This window comes from Cebus imitator, unplaced genomic scaffold (genome assembly GCF_001604975.1).
Source record: "Cebus imitator isolate Cc_AM_T3 unplaced genomic scaffold, Cebus_imitator-1.0 Scaffold353, whole genome shotgun sequence".
Lineage (NCBI taxonomy): Eukaryota > Metazoa > Chordata > Mammalia > Primates > Cebidae > Cebus > Cebus imitator.
The window spans coordinates 960,379-986,743 of NW_016107668.1; the positions used below are offsets into that span (position 1 = coordinate 960,379).

Genomic DNA, 26,365 nt, shown 5'->3' on the forward strand with positions numbered 1-26,365 from the left:
TGGCGCGATCTCAGCTCACCGCAACCTCTGCCTCCTGGGTTCAGGCAATTCTCCTGCCTCAGCCTCCTGAGTAGCTGGGATTACAGGCACGCGCCACCATGCCCCAGCTAATTTTTTGTAGTTTTAGTAGAGACGGGGTTTCACCGTGTTGACCAGGATGGTCTCGATCTCTTGACCTCGTGATCCACCCGCCTCGGCCTCCCAAAGTGGTGGGATTACAGGCGTGAGCCACTGCACCTGGCCATAATTTTTATGTTTTTAGTAGACGGGGTTTTGCCATGTTGGCCAGGCTGGTCTTGAACTCCTGACCTCAGGTGATCCACCCACCTGGGCCTCCCAAAGTGCTGGGACTACAGGTGTGAGCCACCTCTCCTGTTTTTGTTTTTGTTTTTTTCTAAAGACAGAGTTTCACTATGTTGGCCAGGCCGGTATTGAACCCCTGACCTCAGGTGATCCATCTGCCTCGGCCTCTCAAAGTGCTGGGATTACAGGTGTGAGCCACTGTTTCCGGCCCCAGCTGGCATTTCCATGGATAGTCCCTTTTCTTCTCCCCAGTACTCTCATGTTTACCTTTTCTTTTTTCTGTGTGTGTGTGTGTGTGTGTGTGTGTGTGAGTGTGAACACAGGATGTCAGCAATATGATATTTACCTTTTCTTTACACAGTCTTCCTGTGTCATCTCATCAACTCCTGTGATCTCTGTCACCAACATAAGCCAATAATTCCTAAATTTCTTAGGCTTCTCCCTAGTCCAAGTCTCACATATCCAACTGCCTTTTTTGTAACTACACTTGAATACTTAACAGGTACTACAGATGTACATCTAGATTATCCAAAATCAAACTGTTTAGGTCAGTGCAAAAGTAATTGCATTTTTCACCATAAAATACAATGGCAAAAAATGCAGTTGCTTTTGTCCTGACCTAAACTTAATTTCCAAACACCCACTTCAGTGAATGGCACTCAGTCACCAAGTGATCTTTGATACTTCTCTTACCTTGCTAAAACAACCAGTAGAGCAGCCTAATAAACTGTCTTATATCTCTACTAAAAATAGAAAAATTAACTGTGTATGGTGGCACACACCTGTAATTGAAGCTACTTGGGAGGCCTTGGCAGGAGAATTGCTACAACCCAGGAGGCAGAGGTTGCAGTGAGCTGAGATCACACCACTGCACTCCATCCTGGGCCACAGAGCTAGACTCCATCTCAAAAAAAGAAATGCCAGCCAGATAAAAGGGAAATTAGAAAGCATTGGTATGATATAAAACAATATATATTTGATCTTTGTCCCATTCTTGTCACAGAGCTTCTAAAACCATACTAATTTCCTAATTGGAATATCTTGTTTTCATAATGAGCCCTTTTTGAGGACACTTGAATTTATGCTAATGAATAGTTTAGGTTGGGGTGCCTAAATAACTTCAGAGTGGGACTGGTCACCTGAAAGGCTAAGTGATCCCCTGATTACAGAATTTTGACCAGTGATCAGGGGATTAGAGGATTGGAACTTTGCCCCTCAATTTCCAGGAAGGGTGGGGGAGGACAGGCTGAAAATGAGGCTTTATAAAAACTCTTGAACAAGGTTGGACTTCCAGGTAACTAAACTCAAGTTTCTGCTGGGAGACTGGCATGATGAAAGGGTACGAATGCTCAGGCATCTCATCTGTGTCGCTTATAATGTCCTTTATAATAGACCAGTAAATGTAAGTATAGTGCTTCCCTGAGCTCTGTGAGCTGTTCTGACATTGAACCCGAGTTGCAGGAAGGTAGAAATGAATTGAAAGATAGGGCACCCGGTTGGTGTCTGCTGGAAAACTGCTTTGTGCATATGGAAAAATGCCCATACATCTAGTTAGAAGTGTTCTGTGTTGATTTTGATAGTAGAAGAGAAAGGTTTCTTTTTCTACAGTTGTTTTTTGTTTGTTTGAGGAAGACAGGGTGACAGTGTGTCTCATATTTTAATAGGCATAAGAATCACCCTGAGAGCACCCCCAGAGTCTTGATTCTTTAGTTTCACAGTGCACTTGAGGAATCTGCATCATTAATGGGCTCCCCAGATGATTCTTGGTGTGGGGCGGGAGCCCCACACTGTAACCATGATAGATTCATCACCCAGTGCATGCAGCAAGTTGATATGCTGAGACACCAGGTTGCAGCAGAGAAGAGGTTTAATCTTAGGGTCACCAAATGAGGAGATGGGAGGGAACCTCCATCCATCTCCCCAAGGAATTTGAGGTTAGGGTTTTTAAGGTTTTTGGAGTGTCCAAAGTGTAGAGATCGTTGATAAATGGTTGGAACTTGCAGAATGAAGTCATGGACAGGGTGGTAATGAAGCTAGGCTGTATTTGTATGCTGATCCATCCCATTCCTCTGTGGGGGGGGATCTTCAAACTGCTGGATTTTGGGGCCTGACAAACAGCCATCCTTTAGCTATCCTTAAAAGTATTATGATTCTAATGTTAGAGATCCAAGGAAGAATGGTGGTGCAAATCGTCCGTATCTAGTTCTACATGACAGTTAGCAACAAGGAAGTGGGCCAAGGTGCAGCCTGATTAATAATGAGCTGTAGCTACATTTCTGTACTGAACCTGGCATGTCAGCCCCCTGGGGATCATGGCAAGGCTTCATGAAATGTTCAGAAAGATGAATTTTCAGAGCAATGATAGGCATCCTTGCAGGTTGTGGTATAGTGGCAGTGGAAGCTAATGCTGAGCTAATGAAAGAAAGAAGTTTCCCTGGGAAGGGAGTTGGGAATAATATCCATAACATAAGAAAAATTCTTTCCCTCTTATGCTGAAGGAAAGAGGTAAAGCATATGCCAAAAAGATAGAATGCTTTTTTTTGCAGTGAACCAAAAGGCTGCCAGTGTTATCTGGGACTTGGGTTGACTTACTGGAAAGCAAGTCCCTGAAGTGAGTGTGAGTTCTTTGCATTTCAGAGCCATTAGAAGTGCTCTTTTTACTGCGACTGCGTAACAAATTACCCAGAATTTAGCCACTTAACAGCCATTTTATTACGCTCACTGATTCTGTGAGTCAGGAACACAGATAGGGCACAGCGGGAATGTCTTGTCTTTGCTCCGTGGACTCTGGGGCCTTAACTGAGTAGACATGAAGTTTGGGATGGCTCAACAACTGAGGGTTGGAATAACCTCTCACATGTCTGGTACCTGGGCTGGAATGACACAGACTAGGGCTGTTCAGTAGAGCACCCACCTAGACTTCTCCCTTTAGCTTCCTTGCAGCATGGCAGACTCAGGGTAAGAGGACTTTTTACATGGCAGGGTGCCAAGTGCATATATTCCAGTGAACAAGACAGAAGCTGCATTGCCTTTTATGACCTGGTCTTTTTATTTTTTTTGAGGTGGTTTCTGGCTCTGTTGCCCAGGCTGAAGTGCAGTGGCATGATCTGATCTCGGCTCACTGCAACCTCCACCTCCTGGGTCAAGCGATTCTCCTGCCTCAGCCTCCCAAGTAGCTGTGATTACTGGTGCCCACCACCATGCCCGGCTAATATTTTGTATTTTTAGTAGAAATGGGGTTTCACCATGTTGGTCAGGCTGGTCTCGGACTCCTGACCTCAAGTGATCCACCCACCTCGGCCTCCCAAAGTGCTGGGATTACAGGCGTGAGCCACTGCGTCTGGCCACCTAGTGTCACTTCTGACGTGCATTATTTGTTGAAGCAGTCACAAACCAGCCAGACTTCAGGAGATGGGGTATTAAACGCCATCGTGTGACAGGAGTAGTGTCACAGAATTTTGACCTATGATTTCAAGTTGCCACAAAAAGCAAGAAAGAAAAGTTGAGGATAGTACTATGAGAAAGTGGGATTTGTTTTCCTTTGTTTTATTTTTTCTGAAATGTACATTGCTAATATTTGTGTAAGCCAACTGGTTAATTTTTTCATCAAAATGCAGTCTTAAGAAATTTTTTTTCCTTGTTTCAAGTTTTAATCAAAGCTTGTCTATAAGATTACTTTATTCCTGCATCTTCTCAATTGTTTCTTCCTTGTATTTGCCCTTTTCCTTTCCTACTTGGCGAGATTTGGCTTTCTGTTCAAGGATCTTTTTGTGGTCTTTGTCCAGTTTCAGCCTAGCGACAACCACCTTGCTGGGTGAATGCCTGCATGGACAGTTGTGCCATTAGCCTTTTCCCGCTGCACCCATTCAATGTAGATTGCATATTTCTTCCTGTAAACCTGGACTACGTTGCCAATCTGCTGACCTTTATGGTGTCCTCGTACAACCTGGACTTCATCATCATTTCGGATGGGCATGTATCGCACGTTGTACTTCTGTCTCAGCTCTTTGGAAAGAGGGGGGACATAATCTTCCTGCGAATGTGGGAAGGTGCATTGAAATGCCTTTTGAGATTCTTTGTTTGGAAGTCACAAAGGGATTGAACTTCATTTTGGCAGCTCCTGCTTAGGTGATGGCCACAAAAGGGCAGTCTTAAGAAATTTTAACAAAATTTGGATTTTTAAAAAATTGATATTAGACCCAGTGAAAGAACAAATTTTTTTACTGTTTTGTTTTTCATGATTTTGTATATTCTTCAGGACAAGCAGTGGGAAGAGCTCTGTTATAAATGCAATGCTGTGGGATAAAGTTCTCCCTAGTGGGATTGGCCACATAACCAATTGCTTCCTAAGTGTTGAAGGAACCGATGGAGATAAAGCCTATCTTATGACAGAAGGATCAGATGAAAAAAAGAGTGTGAAGGTATGATATTTAACCTTAGCAGCATAATATACCTGAAACAATATCCTTAACTTATTCTTTAATAACATTTTCATAGATGTCTACATTGCTGACATCTCATGAAAAGAACTGTTAATATTCCTTTTTTTTGAAATGGAGTCTCACTCTGTTGCCCAGGCTGGAGTGCCATGTGTGATCTCAGCCTACTGAAACCTCTGCCTCCCGGGTTCAAGCGATTCTCCCGCCTCAACCTCCAGAGTAGCTGGGATTTCAGGCACCTGTCACCACACCTGGCTAATTTTTGTATTATTATTATTTTTTTTTTTAGTAGAGATGGAGTTTCACCATGTTGGCCAGGCTGGTCTCAAACTCCTGACCTTAGATGATTTGCCTGCCTCAGCCCCCCAAAGTGCTAGGATTACAGGCACGCACCGCAGCACCTGGCCAAAAAGAACTGTTAATATTTCTTCGAAAGCCATCAATAGGCCGGGCGCAGTGGCTCCCACCTGTAATCCCAGCATTTTGGGAGGCCAGGGTGGGCAGATCACAGGTCAGGAGTTGGAGACCAGCCTAGCCAATATGGTGAAACCCCATCTCTAGTAAAAGTACAAAAATTAGCCGAGTGTGGTGGCAGGCGCCTGGAGTCTCAGCTACTTGGGATGCTGAGGTGGGAGAATTGCTTGAACCCAGTAGGCGAAGGTTGCAGTGAGCTACGATTGTACCACTGCACTCCAGCCTGAGTGACAGAGCGAGACTCCATCTCAAAAACAAAAAAAAGCCATCACTAAATATTTTGAGTTCTCTAAATTTTTTTTGTTTACTTCATAGCTGAATTAGTGGAAGAATAAAACCTGTCCTTAATTTAAAGGTTTTTTAGAATTACAAGTGTTTTAAATCTACCCTCCCAGTGAGACTAACATTATTGAAGAATATTGTTCCTTTTTAATCTCAAGTTTGTCCCACCTTGGGCTCCCAAAATGCTGAGGTTACAGTCATGTGCCACCATGCCTGGCTTCAGATTTGTCTTTTTAAGATAGAATTGTTTAAGAAATTGGCCCCTGGAATCTGTTTTTGATATATATTTGTGTTTTCAGAAACTATCTTACCTCAGGAGTATATAGTAAGCATATTCATACTCATGAATAAGTATTTTATCAGATGAGGGCCAATGGCAGTTCCCTACCTTTCATAAATTTCTCATTTCAGGCCGGGCGTGGTGGCTCACACCTGTAATCCCAGCACTTTGGGAGGCCGAGAAGGGCGGATCACGAGGTCAAAAGTTCTATACCAGCCTGACCAACATGGTGAAACCCCATCTCTACTGAAAGTACAAAAATTAACTGGACGTGGTATCACACGCCTGTAATCCCAGCTACTCAGCAGGCTGAGGCAGGAGAATCACTTGAACCTGATAGGCGAGGTTGCAGTGAGCCAAGGCTGCACCACTTCACTCCAGCCTGGATGACAGTGTAAGACTCTGTCTCAAAAAAAAAAAAAAAAAAATTCTCAATTCAGTTCTACTAGACTCCTTCAGCCAAAAAAAGAATAAAAGGGAAAACAAATTAGGATGCAAGCTGTTGACTCTGGACTCAGCAGTGGGTTAAGGCACTGTTTCTCATTGCAATCACTTTCTCTTGAGTCTAGAGATCTCTTCGACAAACACAAAAGTTCAGTGTTGAAGATCCATGTTCTTTTTTTTGAGACGGAGTTTCGCTCTTGTTACCCAGGCTGGAGTGCAATGGCCCGATCTCGGCTCACCGCAACCTCCGCCTCCTGGGTTCAGGCAATTCTCCTTCCTCAGCCTCCTGAGTAGCTGGGATTACAGGCACGCGCCACCATGCCCAGCCAATTTTTTGTAGTTTTTAGTAGAGATGGGGTTTCACCGTGTTGACCAGGATGGTCTCGATCTCTTGACCTCGTAATCCACCCGCCTCGGCCTCCCAAAGTGCTGGGATTACAGGCGTGAGCCACCGCGCCCGGCCTGAAGATCCATGTTCTTTTATTTCTTGGTAAACTGTAGGTAAAGTCATGGGTGGTTCTTGTTCTGTGAATTTGCTCTTTGATGTAAATCAGGTGACTCAATCTTTAAGTTTCAGAGTAAGCATACACTTCAGATCACTAATTAGAAAAATGAGATGATGTTTATGAAAATACTATTCAAGGCCGGGCACAGTGGCTCATGCTTGCAATCCTAGCTCTTGAGATGGTCGGATTGCTTGAGACCAGCCTGGGCAATATAGTGAGATCCCATCTCTACAAAAATTAGGCAAGCATAGTGGCATATGCCTATAGTTCCAGCTACCCAAGTGACTGAGATAGGAGGATTGCTTGAATCTGGGAGGTTGAGGCTGCAGTGAGCTGTGATCACTCAGCCTGGGCAATGGCGCAAGATACTGTCTCAAAAAGAAAAGAAAATCATAATCAAGCTTTTAATTAATATAAATGTAGGAATCGCTATTATTTTGTAATTAAGATTTTTAGCAAATTAAAGTTCAAACTTCTCGTGGCTTTACAGTCTCCAAGTGCTGTGTTATTTTAAAGAAATCATCTCTCATTTTCCTGATCTGTGCTCTTCAGTCCTATTCAAGCTCTTTTCCTCCTCATTTTAGGTTCAGGGGTTACATGTACAGGATTATTGCATGGATATGGTGTGTGATGCATAGCTCTGGGCTTCATTTGAACCCATCACCCACATAGTGAATGTAGTATTCAGCAGTTTTTCAGCTCTTGTCACCTTGTACCTTTACCCCTGTAATTTCCCAGTGTTTACTGTTCCGTCTTTATTTCTGTGTGTACCAAGTGTTTAGCACTCAGTTTTTTTTTTTTTTAGAGACAGAGTCTCACTCTGTCGTCCAGGCTGGAATGCAGTGGTGCGATCTCAGCTCACTGCACCTCCGCCTCCTGGGTTCTAGCAATTATCTTGCCTCAGCCTCCTGAGTAGCTGGGACTATAGGCGCATGCCGCTAAACCTGGCTAATTTTTGTGTTTTTAGTAGAGACAGTTTCACCATGTTGGCTAGGATGGTCTTGAACTCCGGAGCTCAGGTGATCCATCCCCCTCAGCCTCCCAAAGTGCTAGGATGACAGATGTGAGCCACTGCGCCCGGCCAGCTTTCACTTTAAAGTGAGAACATGCAGTATTTGGTTTTCTGTTTCTGCGTTAATTGACTTAGGTTAATGGCCTGCGGCTCCATCAGTGTTGCAGCAGAGAACATGATTTCATTCCTTTCTGTGGGGTGTTAAAATCTACTTAATTTTAACCGATTTTAATAATGACATTTCTTCTGTGTGGCTAAGTCATAGACATTTATTTCAGTAGAACCAGAAAATACAAATAAGCAAAAAGAGCATAGACTCCAGAACTTACATACTTCGCGAAACCAGTATTCTTATCAGGTGTTGCTTAGGATTCCATTGCTGGAGTTCTTTTTGAGGGAACCATTTTCTTCCCCCCATCTTGGAAATTTAAAAACTCAGGTTCTCAAGATTGCTCAGGTTTTTATTTCAGAGTTTTACCTTTTATATACCTGTTTTGCTAAAATAAATGTACTATAGTGTTTTTAATTTGTATTGTATTTTATCACAAGTGGAGTTTATTTTTTTTCTTTTCCTCGTGCTTTAGACAGTTAATCAACTGGCCCATGCCCTTCACATGGACAAAGACTTGAAAGCTGGCTGTCTTGTACATGTGTTTTGGCCGAAAGCAAAATGTGCCCTCTTGAGGGATGACCTGGTGTTAGTAGACAGGTAAAGTTACATGTGGATTGCATTTTCTCTGAAGGTTTATTTAATAGTATAATACTGCTTACTTTAGCATATGGTATAAAAAATTAGCTGGGCGCGGTGGCTCACGCCTGTAATCCCAGCACTTTGGGAGGCCGGGGTGGGTGGATCACGAGGTGAAGAGATCGAGACCATCCTGGTCAGCATGGTGAAACCCCGTCTCTACTAAAAATACAAAAAAATTAGCTGGGCATGGTGGCACGTGCCTGTAATCCCAGCGACTCAAGAGGCTGAGGCAGGAGAATTGCCTGAACCTGGGAGGCAGAGGTTGCGGTGAGCCAAGATCGCGCCATTGCACTCCAGCCTGGGTAACAAGAGCGAAACTCCATCTCAAAAAAAAAAAAACAAAAAAACATTTCAGTTACCACTTTGTTCTCATTAGCTAGATTATGAACAGATGAGGTATTGGTTTTATTTTATAAGTTACATAAAAGTGTCAGTTCATCATTCTGATTCTATTTCAAGAAATTTTAAGGATAGCTACTTTTTTTTAAATTCTGTATTTTGAGTAAGTGGTTAGGATTTAGAAATTACCTAACTCTAGACATCTAGATAACTTTAAATAAATATTTTTCTTAACTAATAGTGAGTTGGTACTTGACAAAGTTTCACAAAATAACTTTGTTGGATAGTTTACATTTTTGTTTTTCAGTAATTAATAGAATAGTTTACAGTGCTTTTGACTAATCTACATTTATTATGTGTTTCATTATCATTATTATTATTTTGGAAACAGGGTCTGGGTCTGAGCCCCAGGCTGGAGTGCAGTGCCGCAGTACCACAATCTTGGGTCACTGCGACCTTTGCCTCCTAGGCACAAGTGATTCTCCCACCTCAACCTCCTGGGTAGCTGGGATAACAGGCACACACCAGCCACCACACCTGGCTCCATTTTGGTTTTGATAATGGGTTTTTCTTTTAAATGGAAATGACTGTTTCAAGTAATCAATGGAAACAGGAGAGAGGAGATGTTCATGACAAGAAATATGATACAATTTTTATTTCACTCTCATTAGTCCAGGCACAGATGTTACCACAGAGCTGGATAGCTGGATTGATAAGTTTTGCCTAGATGCTGATGTCTTCGTTTTGGTTGCAAACTCTGAATCAACACTAATGAATACGGTAGGATTTAATCATAATACTGTGTTTCGGTGGTAGGAAATGAAACAGTGTCTTTTAATTCTGAAAAGCAAAGGAAATCCAAATCATGGATTAGAAAGAACTTCTAAAAACAGGCATAATGAAGGGGTTTGTGTTTTCATAGAAGCAGAAGGGCTGTTTCTAGTCTTTCCATAGTGTGCAGTTCCTTGGATTTCTCTAGCGACACAGGGCTTGATGGCTCTAGCTTCTGGTTATTTGCCAGTCTCAGGGAGAATGAGTGCCAGAAATTTTAGGATGCTTATTTAAGTCTCTTGAGTAAAGTAGAAACCACTCCTTCTCCCTGCCGTCTATCAGGCAAGTCTTTTTATATTTTCAGTATTGCCAGCCATTTCCAGCTTCACCAGAATATACTCTAGGTTTCAGCTTACCTGTGTACACTTCAAGCTGCTGTCAGACCTAGTAGATTATTTATCCAGAATGTCTGGAGCCAGACTCATCTGAAATAAACTTTCCAGAGTTTATTATATTAGATAGGTTATATCTAATATAATATAACCTGTTATCTAGACATCTATCTAGATTATCTAATAGAATCTATCTTTAATGTCTAGATTATATTGGATAATCTAATATTCAAAACTGTAACATGAGTTTTAAAAATTGTTATTTATCAGTTTTTTCATCTTTGAAAGTTAATACTCATAAAGTGCTTTGGGATCCTTTGTCAGTAGTGTTAATTACTGTTGACTAAATGGTTAACAGTTTCTCATTAAAATAAAATTTCAATTATAAATTATAGTGAATATACTGTGGGGATTTTTTTTTGCTTTTCAGGAAAAACAGTTTTTTCACAAGGTGAATGAGCGGCTTTCCAAGCCTAATATTTTCATTCTCAATAATCGTTGGGATGCCTCTGCATCAGAGCCAGAATACATGGAAGATGTAAGTTATTATTTTTTTTGTAGGTTTTTAAATACAGTCTTGTACATTATTTGAGAAAACAATATAGCTTAAAGAATAGAAAATTTGAGAACTATTTCATGAAAAGATTATAGTTAGAGAAAACCTAAAGTAGGTACATGATGAAGACCAAGTTATGAAGTTACTTTGAGGGAAAATTATGTTACACTATCTAGTTATTTCAAAGCTTGAAACTTCTTTTTAAGTTTTTATTGAAATGTAGATAACAGAAAAATACATAAATCATAAATGATCCTTCCAGTTTGGCCTCCTAAAGTTCTGGGATGGCAGGTGTGAGCCACCATGTCTGGCAAACTTTACAAATTTAACACACCTGTGTCAGGATCCAGACCATTCTGAACACCCTAGAGTCCCCCCTCTTACTAATACCCTTCCAAATTCCATTTTGTCCTACTTCCCAAGGAGAAATTATCTGCTTATCATGACTTCTGACCCCATAAATTAATCTTTCTGGTTCAACTTTATAAACAGAATCACATAATACCTGCTTTTGCATCTTTTTTTTTTCATTTAATTATCATATGTGTCCATATTATTGTGCATAGCATAGTTGTGTTGTATTGCATTCTCATTGCTGTATAGTATTCCATCTGTGACTACTACAGTTGATTTGTTCACAGTGATGGGCATTTGGGTTAATTTCCTATATTTAGTTATGAATGCTTCTGTGCATATGCTTGTGTATGTCCTTCTGGTGTGCCTGTGTGTGCATTTTTGTTAGGTGGTTCTCACTGTGGAGTTTGGACAGTTTTGACTCCCAGGGGACATTTGGCAGTATCTGAAGATATTTTGTTGTTGTTGTTGCTGCTGTTGTTACAACTGCGCTTTTGTGCTCCTGGCATCTAGTGAGTAGAGGTTAGAGATGCTATTATACATCCTCTGACACAGAACAGGCCCCCAGACAAACACTGGCCAATCCAAAACATCAGTAATGCAGAGGTTAGTAACCCATGGGTATATGTACCTAGAGGCAAAATTGCTGGATTACAAGTTAACAACATGTTTGATTTTAGGAAACAGCACCAGAGTTCTCCAGAGTGCTTGGTGTTGATTTATTCCCCTGCCAGCCGATTGAGTTTCGTGAGATTTGTATCCTCAACTTTTCTTTTTGGCATTTTAGTCACACCAATTATAGAAACTTAAAAAGATTAGAGTATCTGGAATTTGTACTATAAATAATATTTAATTTGCTTGACACTATATCTGATTTTAATAGTAGTACGAAATTATTATATGTAGAGGACAAGATAAAAATAACCTAAACTATCCCATCACTGTTGACATGTTAAATTATTTGCTTTCATATCTTCCCAATTGGAATTTCGCTTAACATCAAGTTTTACATTCTCCTGTCATTAACTGTTGTCTTACAGTCATGCTCTTTCAATAGAGGCCTCATATAATCATTGGAGGCGTAGGAAGTATCACTCACAAATTATTTTTCCTCAGATATTTCAGGATTCCTATTTAGATTAATTTTTGCAAGTCTTAACTTAGAGATACCTTATCATAGCCATAATGCTAAAGACTAGTACTAAACCCTAACTAAGAGTACTAAATTCTAACTCTTAATCTGCACTTCAGTGCCCAAGTGGTCATCTTAAACCCAACACTGCAATCCTAATTCCTGGTTAATGCATTCTCCCCGACCTTAACTCAGCAGGGATTTTTTGTTTTGTTTTGTTTTTTTTGAGATGGAGCCTTGCTCTGTCACCCAGGCTGGAGTGCAATGGCGTGATCCCAGCTCACTGCAACCTTCACCTTCCAGGTTCAAGCAGTTTTCCTGCCTGAGCCTCCCGAGTAGCTGGGATCACAGGCGCATGCCACCACACCCAGCTGATTTTTGTGTTTTTTTTTTTTTTTTTTTTTTTTGAAACGGAGTTTCGCTCTTGTTACCCAGGCTGGAGTGCAATGGCGCAATCTCGGCTCACCGCAACCTCCGCCTCCTGGGTTCAGGCAATTCTCCTGCCTCAGCCTCCTGAGTAGCTGGGATTACAGGCACGCGCCACCATGCCCAGCTAATTTTTTGTATTTTTAGTAGAGACGGGGTTTCACCGTGTTGACCAGGATGGTCTCGATCTCTTGACCTCGTGATCCACCCGCCTCGGCCTCCCAAAGTGCTGGGATTACAGGCGTGAGCCACCGCGCCCGGCCTGATTTTTGTTTTTACTAGAAACAGGGTTTTGCCATGTTGGCCAGGCTGGTCTTGAACTCTTGACCTCAGATGATCAGACCGCCTCGGCTTCCAAAAGTGCTGGGATTACAGGCATAAGCCACATCGCTCAGCAGAATTTTAAGTAAATGTTCGAAAGACAGAATTGTTAAGAGAAAGATTTTCTGTCATCAAGTATCAAAGTTCATTTATTAGAATTTCTTGACGTCGTTAGTTATATGGTAACTTTTATTGTTGCAGTGTAAATGAAGTTAGTATAGGCCTGTAGTCATTGGTTATATTTGTTTGAATTATTAGAATTCTTTTAATACCCTTTTCTCTGTAGGTACGCAGACAGCACATGGAAAGATGCCTACATTTCTTGGTGGAGGAGCTCAAAGTTGTAAATGCTTTGGAAGCACAGAATCGTATCTTCTTTGTTTCAGCAAAGGAAGTTCTTAGTGCTAGAAAGCAAAAAGCACAGGGGATGCCAGAAGGTGGTATGCACTGATTATAGATTTCCTTTTTAAATATAAAAATATTTAAAATTGGCTGGGTGTGGTGGCTCACACCTGTAATCCCAGCACTTTGGGAGGCCGAGGCAGGTGGATCACAAGGTCGGGAGTTTGAGACCAGCCTGGTCATCATAGTGAAACCTTGTCTCTACTAAAAATACAAAAATTAGACAGGCGTGATGGCATGTGTCTGTAATCCCAGCTACTTGGGAGGCTAAGGCAGAAGCATTGCTTGAACCCAGGGGGTGGAGGTTGCAGTGAGCTGAGATCAAGCCATTGCACTCCAGTTCTGGGCGACACAGCAAGACTCCATCTCTGAAAAAAGAAAAAAAGTATTTAAAATTATAAAATCTGTAGCATGCCGGAAAATATATCTTGCTGTATACTAGGTTTTTAAATCTTTGCCTGTACATTACAGGTGGAGCACTTGCTGAAGGATTTCAGGCAAGATTACAGGAATTTCAGAATTTTGAACAAATCTTTGAGGTAGGAATTTTATGAATGTATTGCCTAATACAAAACTCTTTCCTTGGTTGGAAAAGCATAATCTTCTATTTTTATCATTTGCCGTTGTCAATAACTTTTGCTGTTATATTTAGTTCGGTTACTGACATAGCCAGTAAAATGTGGAAAGTCTGAAGAAAGGAAGACCCTGCAAAATGATTTGTAAGAATTGAGAATTAGTTTCTTCCTTATTCTTATTTTTATGCATATATATATATGTATACACACACACATACGCACACACACATATATAAATAAGAAACTGTGTTCCAATATTGCTGTGTTGTACAATGAATGAAATTCTCCGTCTTTAATAATTTGGAGCAAGAGCAAACAAATGTAATTGCTGTTTGAATGGGTAATAGAGCAAAGTAGGTATTATCCTTTTCCTTTGTGCCACATGACTAATACAAGTATAAAGAACATGATAAATGCCATTTGACAAAATTTTATTACATTTATAAACTGTATTGCCCCATGTCCATTCTCCATATTTTTGTGCCAAACATCCGAAATTAATAATTGAGTAAAAAATAGCTTCAGCGTTTTCAGAATCTTGTAGGAAACTCCTGAAGTGCCTGAGTGGTAGATGGGGAGGGAGGCTAGTTTCTTACATTGTAGTATAGGTGTTTTTATTCAGAGACATTAAAACACCCTACATTTGACTGAAAAATTATTTAGATGTTAACCTTCTGAACTCCTGTGTTTTCCCCTATATAATTCATACCACTTTCCCACTTAGGAATGAACATGATGACGTCAGCATTGAAGAAACCTCATTCTGTAATTATTCTTTCTTCTAAGTAGTAGCTGCCTTAATAGAGGGGACATGAATGTTGAGTGTACTTGGCAGGATTTTTAAAATAAATTTGCTTACTATCTCTCATCTTTAATTTGGTGAGAGAAAAAGTTGATTACATAGATGAAGACAAACTGGAAGAAAGCAAACCCACTGCCAGCTACCTCGGTAAGATCTCTGATTGTTCAGAGGCTCCTGGAATACCAGTAGATGTCCTCGAAACCAAGCCATAAGATACGTAAAGTCCTGGTTACTCAAAGACCATTGTTTGTTTTCCTTTTCCTTTTGCTTTCACCAAAGGATTGATGTTCTCCTCACCTTTTTTTTCTCTTAAAGAAATGGGATCTACCTCTGTTACCCAGGGTGGAGTGCAGTGGCACAATCATAGCGCCTTTGAGCCTCAAACTTACGGGCTCAAATGATCCTCGCACCTTGGCCTCCTCTCCTCACTGTTACCAGTTCATTCATGGGGAAAATATGTAGGGAGATGATCTGTTCTATTACCTTGTCTTTCCTTATTTATTGACCTTTATATATGTGTGTTTTATGTATGTTTATCATTGATTTCTTCTATCAAATTGTACATTTGGTAGAGTGTATAATTGTGTAATGTTCTGTCACACATTTATACCGTTTCCATATTGGTTCATGTTATAGCTTGTGCTTCCCCAGAATATCTCCTTGAGGAGGTGGGAATGGAAGATAAACGATATGCTCTAAGGCGTTGGTTTGTAAGCCTGGCCAGTCATCAGAATCGCATCAGGTGCTGTAGAGAACCGCAGGCTCCTGACTTGTCCTATCCCCAACCCCAGATCCAGGGGGGTTGAGGTGGGTCTAGGAATCTATGTACATATATATTCAAAGCTTCCCAAGTGATTGCAGTAATCAGCACACTTAGGAACTATTCTTTTCAAATGTTTTTAGAGGAAACTTGTCAGTTTATGTTTTATTCTAATGGTCCACCTGGGATTCTAAAATTTATGTATGGAAAAAATTGCTTATGAGCAGTAACTTTTTTTGGAATGTCCAGCTTTAGAGTTTGAAAATTAAGTCTGAAATATCTAAAATGAGAATCAGTTAAAAATTACTTGTGTTTATCTAAACAAATAATCAGCTGGGTAAAAAAATACTGCATCTGAATGTGTTAAAAAGAGACAAAGCATTTTTTGATGATTAATTACATTGAAAGTTCTAGTCAGCTTTATTCCAAAACTGGTATTTGTTACTTCTTAAACTAGTTTTGGTAATTTCCGATTTCCTTCCTGGAAGTTGATGTATTTCTGAAAATTTACAATTTAGTAGCATAAAATTGTTTTGAATCTCTTGTTTCACTTCCATATTTAAATATAAATGTATATCTACCACATACACACATACACACACACGCACAGGCACACACACACGCACACCCTCCCTGACCCTTAATTGGGTTTGCCAGTGATTTACCATCCAAAGACCCAGCCCCAGCTTTTATGTGATTTATCACTTAGTAAATATGATTTTGGGGTTGTATTCACTAAGTTCTGTGTTTAACATTGTTTCCTTTGAAAATACATTGGTTTTTGCTTATTGTTCTTTAGATTCAAGATTGTGAATTTGTGAGTTCAGCTTTGGGCGTATCCCAGTGTTTTCAGTACTAGTTTAGTTTTTGGGGTTTTTTTGTTTCTAATTATTATTTTTGGCATTTCCTTATCAATATAAGAGTTTTTAAAATTCAAGTGTTTTGATTCATTTTATCTAATTTTTGGTTATAATTTCTTGGTTTCTTTGTGTTGTGGTCACATAATGTGGGTTTTATACACATTTTCTCTGTGTTTTGGGGATTTGCTTATTTTTCTTTGTGGTCTTGCAAGATTTTCTGTGAAAAGAAAAACTGTGTTAAAGTTCATCATTTTTATCAATCAGTCTGACCATTGTCATGGAGTTGTTTAGATTCATTTGGTTAAAACAGAGCTAAGTATTTTAAACATTTAGAATACTAAGTTAAACAGGCTTGAAAACTAACTTGAGTAAAAGCAATTAAGAAAATCAACATTAGACTGGGCGTTGGTGGCTCATGTGACCTTGGAGGCTCCACTGTGCTCCAGCTGGGGCGACAGAGTGAGACTCTGTCTCTTTTCTTTTTTTTTTAAAAAAAAAAAAAAAAAAAAAAAGGAAGAAAGGAAAATCAATGTTAGTCTATGAATACATTTTCTTATTGTTTTAAAACTGGATTTGGAAAGTTTCAAAATGCATTTGGACTGCATTGTTCTAAGGCACATTAGAAATCCAGATTTCTTTTGCCCAGATATTTCACCACTAATTCTTACTAGCTTTCGTTGTATGATGGGAGATAGATGTATAAAAATAACTTATTTAAAATGTCAGTGTATTTTTTATAATGGACATTCCTGGATGACAGTGAAATTTGAACATGAACTGTTTGTTAGTTTAGTGTTGTCTCAGTGGTAAATATCCTGAATACAATTGTTTCATGTTTGTGCAGCTGAAGTTCCCTTTCTTAGAAAACAAGCATTGATGTATTTAATAATAAGCTTGTGATGCAGTAATGACCTGTAAAAATGTTCAGGAAGGAAAATGGTACATAAGGATATATAAAAATGTATGCCTCTATGTATATGGGGGGGCATACATTTTTAATATATGTATGTGTGCTGTCACACAGGAGAGAGAGTGTGGAGTATGTGTATGGAGAGAGAAGAAAAGTAAAGAAAATGGGCTGAATGTTAATATTTGATATATGTAGATGAAAGGTATATCTTTTGTACTTTTCTATTGAAAATATGTCAAAATAAGTTGGCAGTGATGAATAGCATGTTGTTAAGTGTTTATAGGGTGTATTTTCAAGGGAAATTGACAAGTTTGTTGGTTTTAGTTACACGTATAAATATTAACATTATTAATGTATGATTAGAGTTCCTGATGAAATAAGTCTGGGAACTGCTGCATACTATATATGTTCCCCACAGAGGTTCATTACCATATTAGTGTATTAAGGATGCTGAGAAATAACTTATAAGGGAAACTTTATTTAAATTGACACTTCCCCTACTTATTTGGAATAGAATGTTCTTTTATCAAGGTACCTCTTAATTTCCTGCAGCTCAGTGGAACACTAGCCTGGGATACTTTTTAATTAGAAGATTGCTTGTTTTCTTCTCTATACTTATTCATTATTATATATTTTTGAATCAGAGAGTAACATATTGCCTAATAACTTTTGGGGATCTTTTCTGTCTGGTCTAGCTCTAACACTGTGCTGTTATCTACAAATTTGGAACTTCATTGCTGATATCTAGATCTGCTTCATCGAGGAATAGAGACTTTATTTTAATCTTTTTCCTTTTAAAAATATTTTTATGCTTTTATTTTTTGCAGAAGTTAATTTGACACATTTATGAGGCATTTAAAATAAAAGCAAGGCATTCTTTTAGTTATTAAAAAATAAGTAGTTTACAAATGTTAACTATTGTGTAATTATTGGTGATTTTAAAGAAGAAAACATCCAGGAATGTTTTATCTTCAGTTGTGTACAGAACAGGAATACTGTTACTTCCTACATTAATCTTTTCAAAGTCAATGAAAATGAATGATGCCTGAATGAGCTTAACCATGGGCAAAAGTGAAGTTAGGCAGTGCAAGAAAGTAATGGCTTCAGAGTTAAATGTTGACTAAATGAATTACCCTCATGTGCTCTATAGCTAAATCATGTTTTGTTTTCTGTACTTCAAACAAAATGCTGAAGCAGGCATCTAAAATGACGAAAGAGATTATAGTCTTTCTAAGTGCACAAATAATTTCAGACACATGAAGTCTAAACATAGGTCATAAATAGGACATTGAATGACATGTAGCATGCTAATGATTTCAGGACAACAAATGTAGCACTAGTATTATGTAAATGCCTTTTGAAGCTTAAAAGCCATTTATTTTGACAAAGGAAGGACAGTAATGAACTTCAGGAAGCAATTACCACAGTTTGTATTAGCTAAATATATAATGGTTCAAGCAGATGAATTCATTGGAGTATCAGAATTAATATATCCCTAATTTTTAGAAATGTATCATAGAAAATAAACATGTCTGTTAAAAAGCATCTATAGTAGTTACTCTGCTGTATTTCAGTGAATTTGACTAAGAATTAAAATGATATAAGACAAATTGTAATATAACAATTTTATAAACTTTAAATGATAAATCATAGTAAATATATATTCGTAGGATGGGTGCAGTGGCTCACTCTTGTAATGCCAGCATTTTGGGAGACCCAGGTAGGCAGGTGATTTGAGGTCAGGAGTTGGAGACCAGCCTGGCCAACATTACAAAACCTCGTCTCTACTAAAAATGCAAAAATTAGCCAGGCATGATGGTGCACACCTGTAATTCCAGCTACTTGGGAGGCTGAAGCAAGAGAATCGCCTGAACCTGGGGCCATGGAGGTTGCAGTGAGCTGAGATCATGCCATTGCTCTCTAGCTTGGGTGACAGTGTGAGACTGTCTCAAAAAAGAAAAAAAAAAAAATATATATATATATATATTATATATATTAGATAACAAGTATTTTATGTATTGAAAATTGAAACAAAAATGTTACAAATGTATCCATTAATATATGTGATGCATTATGATTTTTTTTTTTTTATTTAAATAGACAACTGGCATAAAACACTGATTTATAACAACTATTAATGAGTTGTGAGCTGGAGTTAGCTTGAAGGTGAAACAGATGAGATAGGGCATGATCCAGGCCTTTGTGTATACACTATATTGTAATGAAAGTAATTACAATTATCTTCTAAATAACTGCAAATATTTTTCTATAAACAATGGAAGATGTTACATTGTTGTTAAATGTTAGCTTTCAAATTCTTCACATTTTAACCCAATGAAGTCCTTTTTAGCAAACTTACAGGAATCATTGTATCATTCAGCTATTTTTTAAAATAAGGAATTGTTCTAATTCACATCTTAAGAACTTTACTAGGTTATATCTGTTGCAAGTATGAGAAGAATCTAGATAGATGGACTAGAATTGGATTAAAGATGATCTAGATAAACTTAGTAATTCTAATTAGATAAAATTACTAATTAGATAAAATTAGTAATTCTAATGAGGAAATCTTTTAACGTTGAAAATAGTACCCTGTTTATTTTTTTTTTGTGTTAGAGTCAAACCATTGCACATTACTGTGTAAAAATACACAAAGATGTTAACTTGCTGCTAAAGCCCTTTTTACTTTTGAATCTTTGTATTTCTTTCACCTTTGTAATTTTAAGTTGTGCTTTTATCACTTATTTATTTTCTGTTCCTGTTTGGGTTAAAGTTACAAACAGCAAGTTTTTGTGTTTGAATTCCTGAAAATGTTGGGATGGAATTACAGTAATGTGTTATGGCTTGGGCCCCTCGCAGGAGTGTATCTCGCAATCAGCAGTGAAAACAAAGTTTGAACAGCACACTATCAGAGCTAAACAGATACTAGCTACTGTGAAAAACATAATGGATTCAATAAACGTGGCAGCTGAAGAGAAAAGGTACGAGTTCATTTTATTGCAACATAAAAGTGTTAGTATTTTTGTCAGACTTTTGTTAAGACTGAGGTTTTAAATTGTACTATAAATACTTTTTACACTGAAATCAACCTTGTGTGTTTCACTCATGCCTACTTTTGTATTTTTAAGTGAATATTTGAAAGTGTTGATACTTATTCTGCAACCTTGCATACATCATTTATATTCCCTGGACCTCACTATTCCCGTGTATGAATTGTGATTTTTAAAATGTTTTGTGGCTTTAAAATATCTTTAAAGCAGTGGAAGAAGCATTTCTTCAAGCAGATTTTTATGAAGAAGTCCAAAACAGGTGATCCTCTTTGTGTTCAACCCACAGCCCATTTTTTGATATAGTCATACATTGGTATTTTGAAATCACTATTTTATACTATTTTTGTTTATTTGTTTATTGCCTGATGAAAAAACAAGGTGATGCTACCTGCCAACCAGAAAGTTGATTTGGTAAGCAGTACCCTTCATGATACACTGTACTGCATTATTTTATACTATTTGTTACCGTGTAAAGGTGGCAATGAATATATGAAAATACCAACATTATCGATACAAAGTATAATTCTCACAAACTTGGTATGCTTGAAACAAAGATTGTGATGTTATTAGATGTGACAAAAGTAATGATATTAAGCCTCAATAGGACCTTGAGTGGACTTAAGCCAGTTGAAAGAAACATAAAAGCATCCAACTTTAAGTCCACGATGACATAACATTGGAATATTAAATGTATTTGCTGTTGCTGGGAACAAAAACCCCCTCATATCCCATCTAAGTCTGTTGCTTGATAATGGTACTTTCTTAGGAATGAATTATGTTCAAATGAAGAGAACTGCCAGCATATGAAAAGCAAGGATCAGAACCCCGAGTCTGAGCTCAGCCCCTCTGTAGAACCTCCGATATCACCTCTGTTTAATGAGATTGTGCTCTGTTATAGAAGTTCCTTCTAGCTCAGTTGCTTTGATGTAGTGCTCAAATTTTGGTCTGTAAGATTGACTTAATTAGTAATAATTTTTAAAGGCATAGGACATTGAACAAAGTATGGCACACAGAGAAGATGTGATTTGAGGATTGTATAATCATAAAGTCCTGGGAACACTTAAATAAAAGATCTTAAATGGATCTCAGCTCTTCTTTTTCCTATATCAGCTGGAGGTGAACAAACTTTTTTTAAAAAAGAGCCAGACAATAAATATTCTAGGTTTTATAGGCCATAAAGTCTCTTGGAGCTACTCATTGTTAACAGTTTTAGAGCAGAAGCAGCCATAGATAGAAAATAGGTAAATGAATGGGCGTGGCTGTGTTTCAAGAAAACTTTAACAAAAGCTGGCAGCTGCCTGGATTTGGGTTGTAAGGTGCCATTTGCTGACCCCTGCTTATTAACTAAAGTCAGTATTACATTCTGTTTTGCCTGTTCAGATCTATGAAATAGTGTTTGAAGACTTAGAATTCTTATTAATCCTTTCTGGGATTCATGTGCCACATGGGCAGAGAAACTTAGCTTATATCAAACCATCTATATAAAGTATTTTATAAGTGAAATATTACTTGAATCCTTTCAGATGTTACATGTTTTTTTTTTCGTGAGTCATGCTAATAGATGGTTCAATACATGAATTAGTCCCATGCTGAAATGCTTTAGGATTTCAGTATACCCTGAATTTTGATTACTCTTTGTACTGTAATAGGGCTTATTCCGTGGAAGAGAGGGAAGACCAGATTGATAGACTGGACTTTATCCGAAACCAGATGAACCTTTTAACACTGGATGTTAAGAGAAAAATCAAGGAGGTTACTGAGGAGGTGGCAGACAAAGTGGGTAACAGCAGCTTCATGATGAAAATTATTTGGGTGGAAATTATTTTTGATAATGCTAAAAATGTTATTGTTCCTTTAAAAGAATGTTTTAGGATTTTCAATTTAATTTTTTTGAGTAATTAATAATCTTGTTTAACTCTGACTTCATATTTTCAGGTTTCATGTGCAATGACAGATGAAATTTGTCGACTGTCCGTTTTGGTTGATGAATTTTGTTCAGAGTTTCATCCTACTCCAGATGTACTAAAAATATATAAAAGTGTAAGTTAAAATACAGTTAAAATTGTTCAGAGACAGTTTCTTCTTCTATACCCTCAATTATTTTATTTAATGGTTTGGCATTTTAGTGTCTTCATGGCAATCAGTACAAAATGACACTGTTATATCTCTTGTGCCCTCTTGTAATAAATGTATCTTGTATAAAAAGTACATAGAAAATTTATACTTAGAATGAGATTAAGATCATTTTAGGACCAGACACAGTGGCTCATGCCTGTAATCTCAACACTTTGGGAGGCGGAGGTGGGAGGATCACTTGGGCCCAGGAGTTTGAGACCAGTCTGAGCAACATAGTAAACCCTCTAATCTACAAAAAATGAAGTTAACTGAGCGTGGTGGCACATTCTATAGTCCCAGTTACTGAGGAGTCTGAGGCAGGAGGATCACTTGAGCCCAGGAGGTTGAGGCTACAGTGAATCAAGATGAAAGGTCTCCAGCCTAGGCAACAAAGCAAGACGCTGTCTCAAAAAAAAAAAAAAATCAAAAAGACCATTTTAGCATTTATTGCATTTTTTACGTCTTTATAAAAACTGCATGCTTTCTGGACAAAAATAATATGGATATTTACCATTGTTAATAGGATTTAAATAAGCACATAGAGGACAGGATGGGAAGAAAGTTGGCTGATCGATGCACCGATGAAGTAAACGCCTTAGTGCTTCAGTCCCAGGAGGAAATTATTGGTAATATTTATGGCTACAAGGTGGTGTCTGGTTTCTTTTTTCATTCATAACTCTGGTCAAGAGCGTATTTTCCTTTAGGCATTCCATGGAAGGTAAAACATTTACTATTCTTTCTTAAAATAAGTGTTGTAATTTTGTTCTTTCTAGAAAATCTGAAGCCGTTACTTCCAGCTGGTATACAGGATAAACTACATACACTGATCTCTTGCAAGAAATTTGATCTCAGTTATAATCTAAATTACCACAAGTTATGTTCAGATTTTCAAGAGGATATCGTATTTCATTTTTCCCTGGGCTGGTCTTCCCTTGTACATCGGTTTTTGGGCCCTAGAAATGCTCAGAGGGTGCTTCTAGGATTATCAGAGCCTATCTTTCAGGTATGTATCTTTGAATCTACCAGTTAAGACTCTCCTTTATTATTTTGTTTATGTGATTTTTCTATAATAAAACTAGCTTTACAAAATCTGCACATTTAAAAGCTAGTAGTCTCTTAGAGCCTTTTCTGAGGTAGATACTTAGTTTGAGCATCTCTAATCTGAAACTCCTTAAAGTTCCAAAATCAAAAACTTTTGAGTATGATGACACCACAGATGGAAAATTCCACAAAGGACTTCATGAGAGGTCATAGTAAAAACGCAGGCACACAACACACAGTTTATTCAGTGTCCTCAAGGGAAAAAAGACCCAAGCTGCTGTATATCTTTTCCACACATGCCCGAATTCCCCCACACAAGCACACCTCCGAAGGGTACTAAAATGGTACGTGTGCAGGCCCAGTGTGCCAACAGCAGGCTCCTCGTGGTGCCCCACATGGGGCCAAGACCTGTGTGCATCACTCACTATGGGCTTTTTACTCTCTTTTCTCTCATTAAAGATACTGTTTACAATGATTTTTTTTTTTTTTTTTTGGGTGGGTGGGTGGAGACAGTCTCCCTCTGTGGCTCAGGCTGGAGTACAGTGGTGCGATCTTGACTCACTGCAACCCCCGCGTCCCAGGTTCAAGCAATTCTGCCTCAGCCTCCTGAGAAGCTGGGATTACCGGTGCCCACCACCATGCCCAGCTAATTTTTGTATTTTTAGTAGAGATGGGGTTTTCACCATGTTGGCTGGACTGGTCTCAAACTCCTGGCCTCAAGTGATCCTCCTGCCTCAGCCTCCCAAAGTGCTGGTATTACAGGCATGAGCCACCCCACCTAGCCTGTTTAACATGTTTAAAAGGCCTGCAGATACCCTTGTGGGTAACATTGATAAGAAAAAGAAGAGGCATTTATTTTTATTTATAGCACAAAAATTTAAGTTGTTGGAAAAACTGGACAACAGTATAAGTGAGAAACTTCTTACAGAATGATGATGTTGGAACGAGCACTATATATGACCTAAAAGAACAGCTTTCCTAAACTGTTGACGTTCCATACTGAAAGTGATGAACAGAAGTTAATGTAAAAAAAAAAAAAAAGTTAAAAGCAAAGATCTTGATCGTGTATTGAAAGGGTGGATCCATCCATCAGCATTGCAGTGAACATGTGCCACTTAATGCCATGCTGATCAGTAAAAAAGCAAAGATCTATGAAAATGAACTGAAAATCAGAGGGAACTGTGAATATTCAGTAGGCTGCTTAGAGATATTTAAGATAAGATAGCATTAACTTTTTTAAAGGTATGTGGTGGTAAAGCATCTTGATCACAAAGCAGCAGAGAAATTCATTGATGAATTTGCCAAGATTGTCTCTGATGTGAAAATCTGACTCCAGAACCAGTCTGTAATGCTGATGAAACATCACTGTTTTGCCATTATTGACCCAGAAAGACACTGACTACGTAGAGCTGAGGGGGCAGCTCCTACAGGAATTGAGGATGCAAGGAAAAGAATAGGTGTGCTGGAATGTGCTAATGCAGCAGGCATAAATGTGAACTTGCTATGGTAGGGAAAAGCTTTCGTCCTCACTATTTTAAAGGAATGAATTTCTTTTTTTTTTTTTTTTTTGTTGGAGACAGAGTCTCGCTCTGTTGCCAGGCGCCAGGCTGGAGTGCAATGGCGCGATCTCGGCTCACTGCAGCCTCCGCCTTACAGGTTCAAGCAATTCTGCTTCAGCCTCCCAAGTAGCTGGGGCTACTGGCGCACGCCACCATGCCCAGCTAATTTTTGTAGTTTTCAGTAGAGATGGGGTTTCACCGTGTTGGCCAGGATGGTCTTGATCCCCTGACCTCATGATCTGCCTGCCTCGGCCTCCCAAAGTGCTGGGATTACAGGGGTGAGCCACAGCGTCTGGCCTGGGAATGAATTTCTTACTAGTCATTGTACTAAAAAAAAAAAAGGCATGGATCTCTGGGGGACATCTTTCTGATTGGTTTCACAAACATTTTATACCAGCAGCTCTTATGTACTTAATGGGAGGCTAGGCCAGGTGATGACTACAAGATTTTGTGATTCCTTGACAACTGTTCTGCTTATCCTCTGGCTGAAATTCTCATTTCAAAAATAATGTTTCATTATGTCAAGCTCATGACCAGGGTGTTCTAAGATGAGTGAGAAGTAACTGTAAAAACATCTTGGGCAGCATGCTAGCAGCAGTAAACTGAGGCATGGGTGTGGAAGGTTTTCAGAAGGAGTTTAGGATGAAGGATGCTGTATATGCCAGCACTTGAAACACAGTGACTCAGTTGTGTATGCCTGTAGCCTCTGCCTTCGACTACATTTAGTGATGATGAGGAGCAAATATGTGACTTTGAAGTATGTCAAGTGAGAAAAAAATGATGTCTGACCTCCTTACTTATGCAAAAAATGATATCTTCAGAGTCCAGCTGTAAACTGGAAGAAGACTATATGAAAGAAGTGTTTAACATTGATAATGAGGCTTCAAGTTGCTCATTCATTAACTGATTTTAACTGATGGCAAAAGAGCTAAATTGCTTCTGAAGCAAGGTGATTATGATGATGGCGATAATGAAGATAATGTCATTAACTCTGCACCTATAGGCAGCATGGTGATGGGCTGACTGAAGCACTAGAGCAGCGTGCATTCATAACAGAACAAGAAATAGGTTTATAAAATCAAGGAGAGACTTTCTTGAAAACCAGTGTTAATGAGGCAAGTAGGTGGTACTACAGGAAACATTTTCAAAGGCCCCAGCAGAATGTCTTCTGCCTACAGAACCCACTTCTTAGTCCCTCAGCTGCTTCTGATGTTTCTTCTCACCTAACAAAGTACAGTGTACAATAACTTTTTAATCAAAACAGCATTGTAAGTCCTAATGCAGCAGACATGAAGGCCTGCCATTGTTGCTGTTTAACAGCTGATACCGGTGTTCTGGTGGTGCAACTGTGCTTAGTTTGAATGTTATTTTTTCACTATTAATAACGGTGTGTCTTATATTTTTATTGTTAAGTTCCTCTGTGTGAATAGGTGTAAGAAAATGATTGCTTGTCAGTAGCATATAAATTTCATCAAGAATGATAGTGATGCCAAATAGCCACAGTGTTCA

At 38.7% G+C, this 26,365-nt stretch overlaps 1 protein-coding gene and 1 long non-coding RNA gene across 5 annotated transcripts in view; both read left to right on the top strand.

The window, feature by feature from the left end:
* Window positions 1-26,365, top strand: part of MFN1 (mitofusin 1) — a 43,815-nt gene that overhangs the window by 8,088 nt on the left and 9,362 nt on the right. For 3 of the 4 annotated variants that reach the window (XM_017506300.2, XM_017506299.2, XM_017506298.2), the window contains exons 4-14: window positions 4,562-4,724; window positions 8,325-8,449; window positions 9,502-9,610; window positions 10,424-10,531; window positions 13,069-13,222; window positions 13,656-13,723; window positions 19,951-20,072; window positions 21,791-21,917; window positions 22,077-22,181; window positions 22,780-22,882; window positions 23,030-23,259. In XM_017506300.2, the coding sequence (XP_017361789.1) occupies window positions 4,562-4,724; window positions 8,325-8,449; window positions 9,502-9,610; window positions 10,424-10,531; window positions 13,069-13,222; window positions 13,656-13,723; window positions 19,951-20,072; window positions 21,791-21,917; window positions 22,077-22,181; window positions 22,780-22,882; window positions 23,030-23,259 (1,414 nt within the window). The remainder of the gene's footprint in view (window positions 1-4,561; window positions 4,725-8,324; window positions 8,450-9,501; window positions 9,611-10,423; window positions 10,532-13,068; window positions 13,223-13,655; window positions 13,724-19,950; window positions 20,073-21,790; window positions 21,918-22,076; window positions 22,182-22,779; window positions 22,883-23,029; window positions 23,260-26,365) is intronic. The other variant, XM_017506301.2, reaches the window with a different exon arrangement.
* LOC119467931 lies at window positions 13,731-16,693 on the top strand. Its single transcript, XR_005196560.1, has 2 exons — window positions 13,731-13,903; window positions 14,484-16,693. It is a non-coding gene; the product is annotated as an uncharacterized LOC119467931 (long non-coding RNA).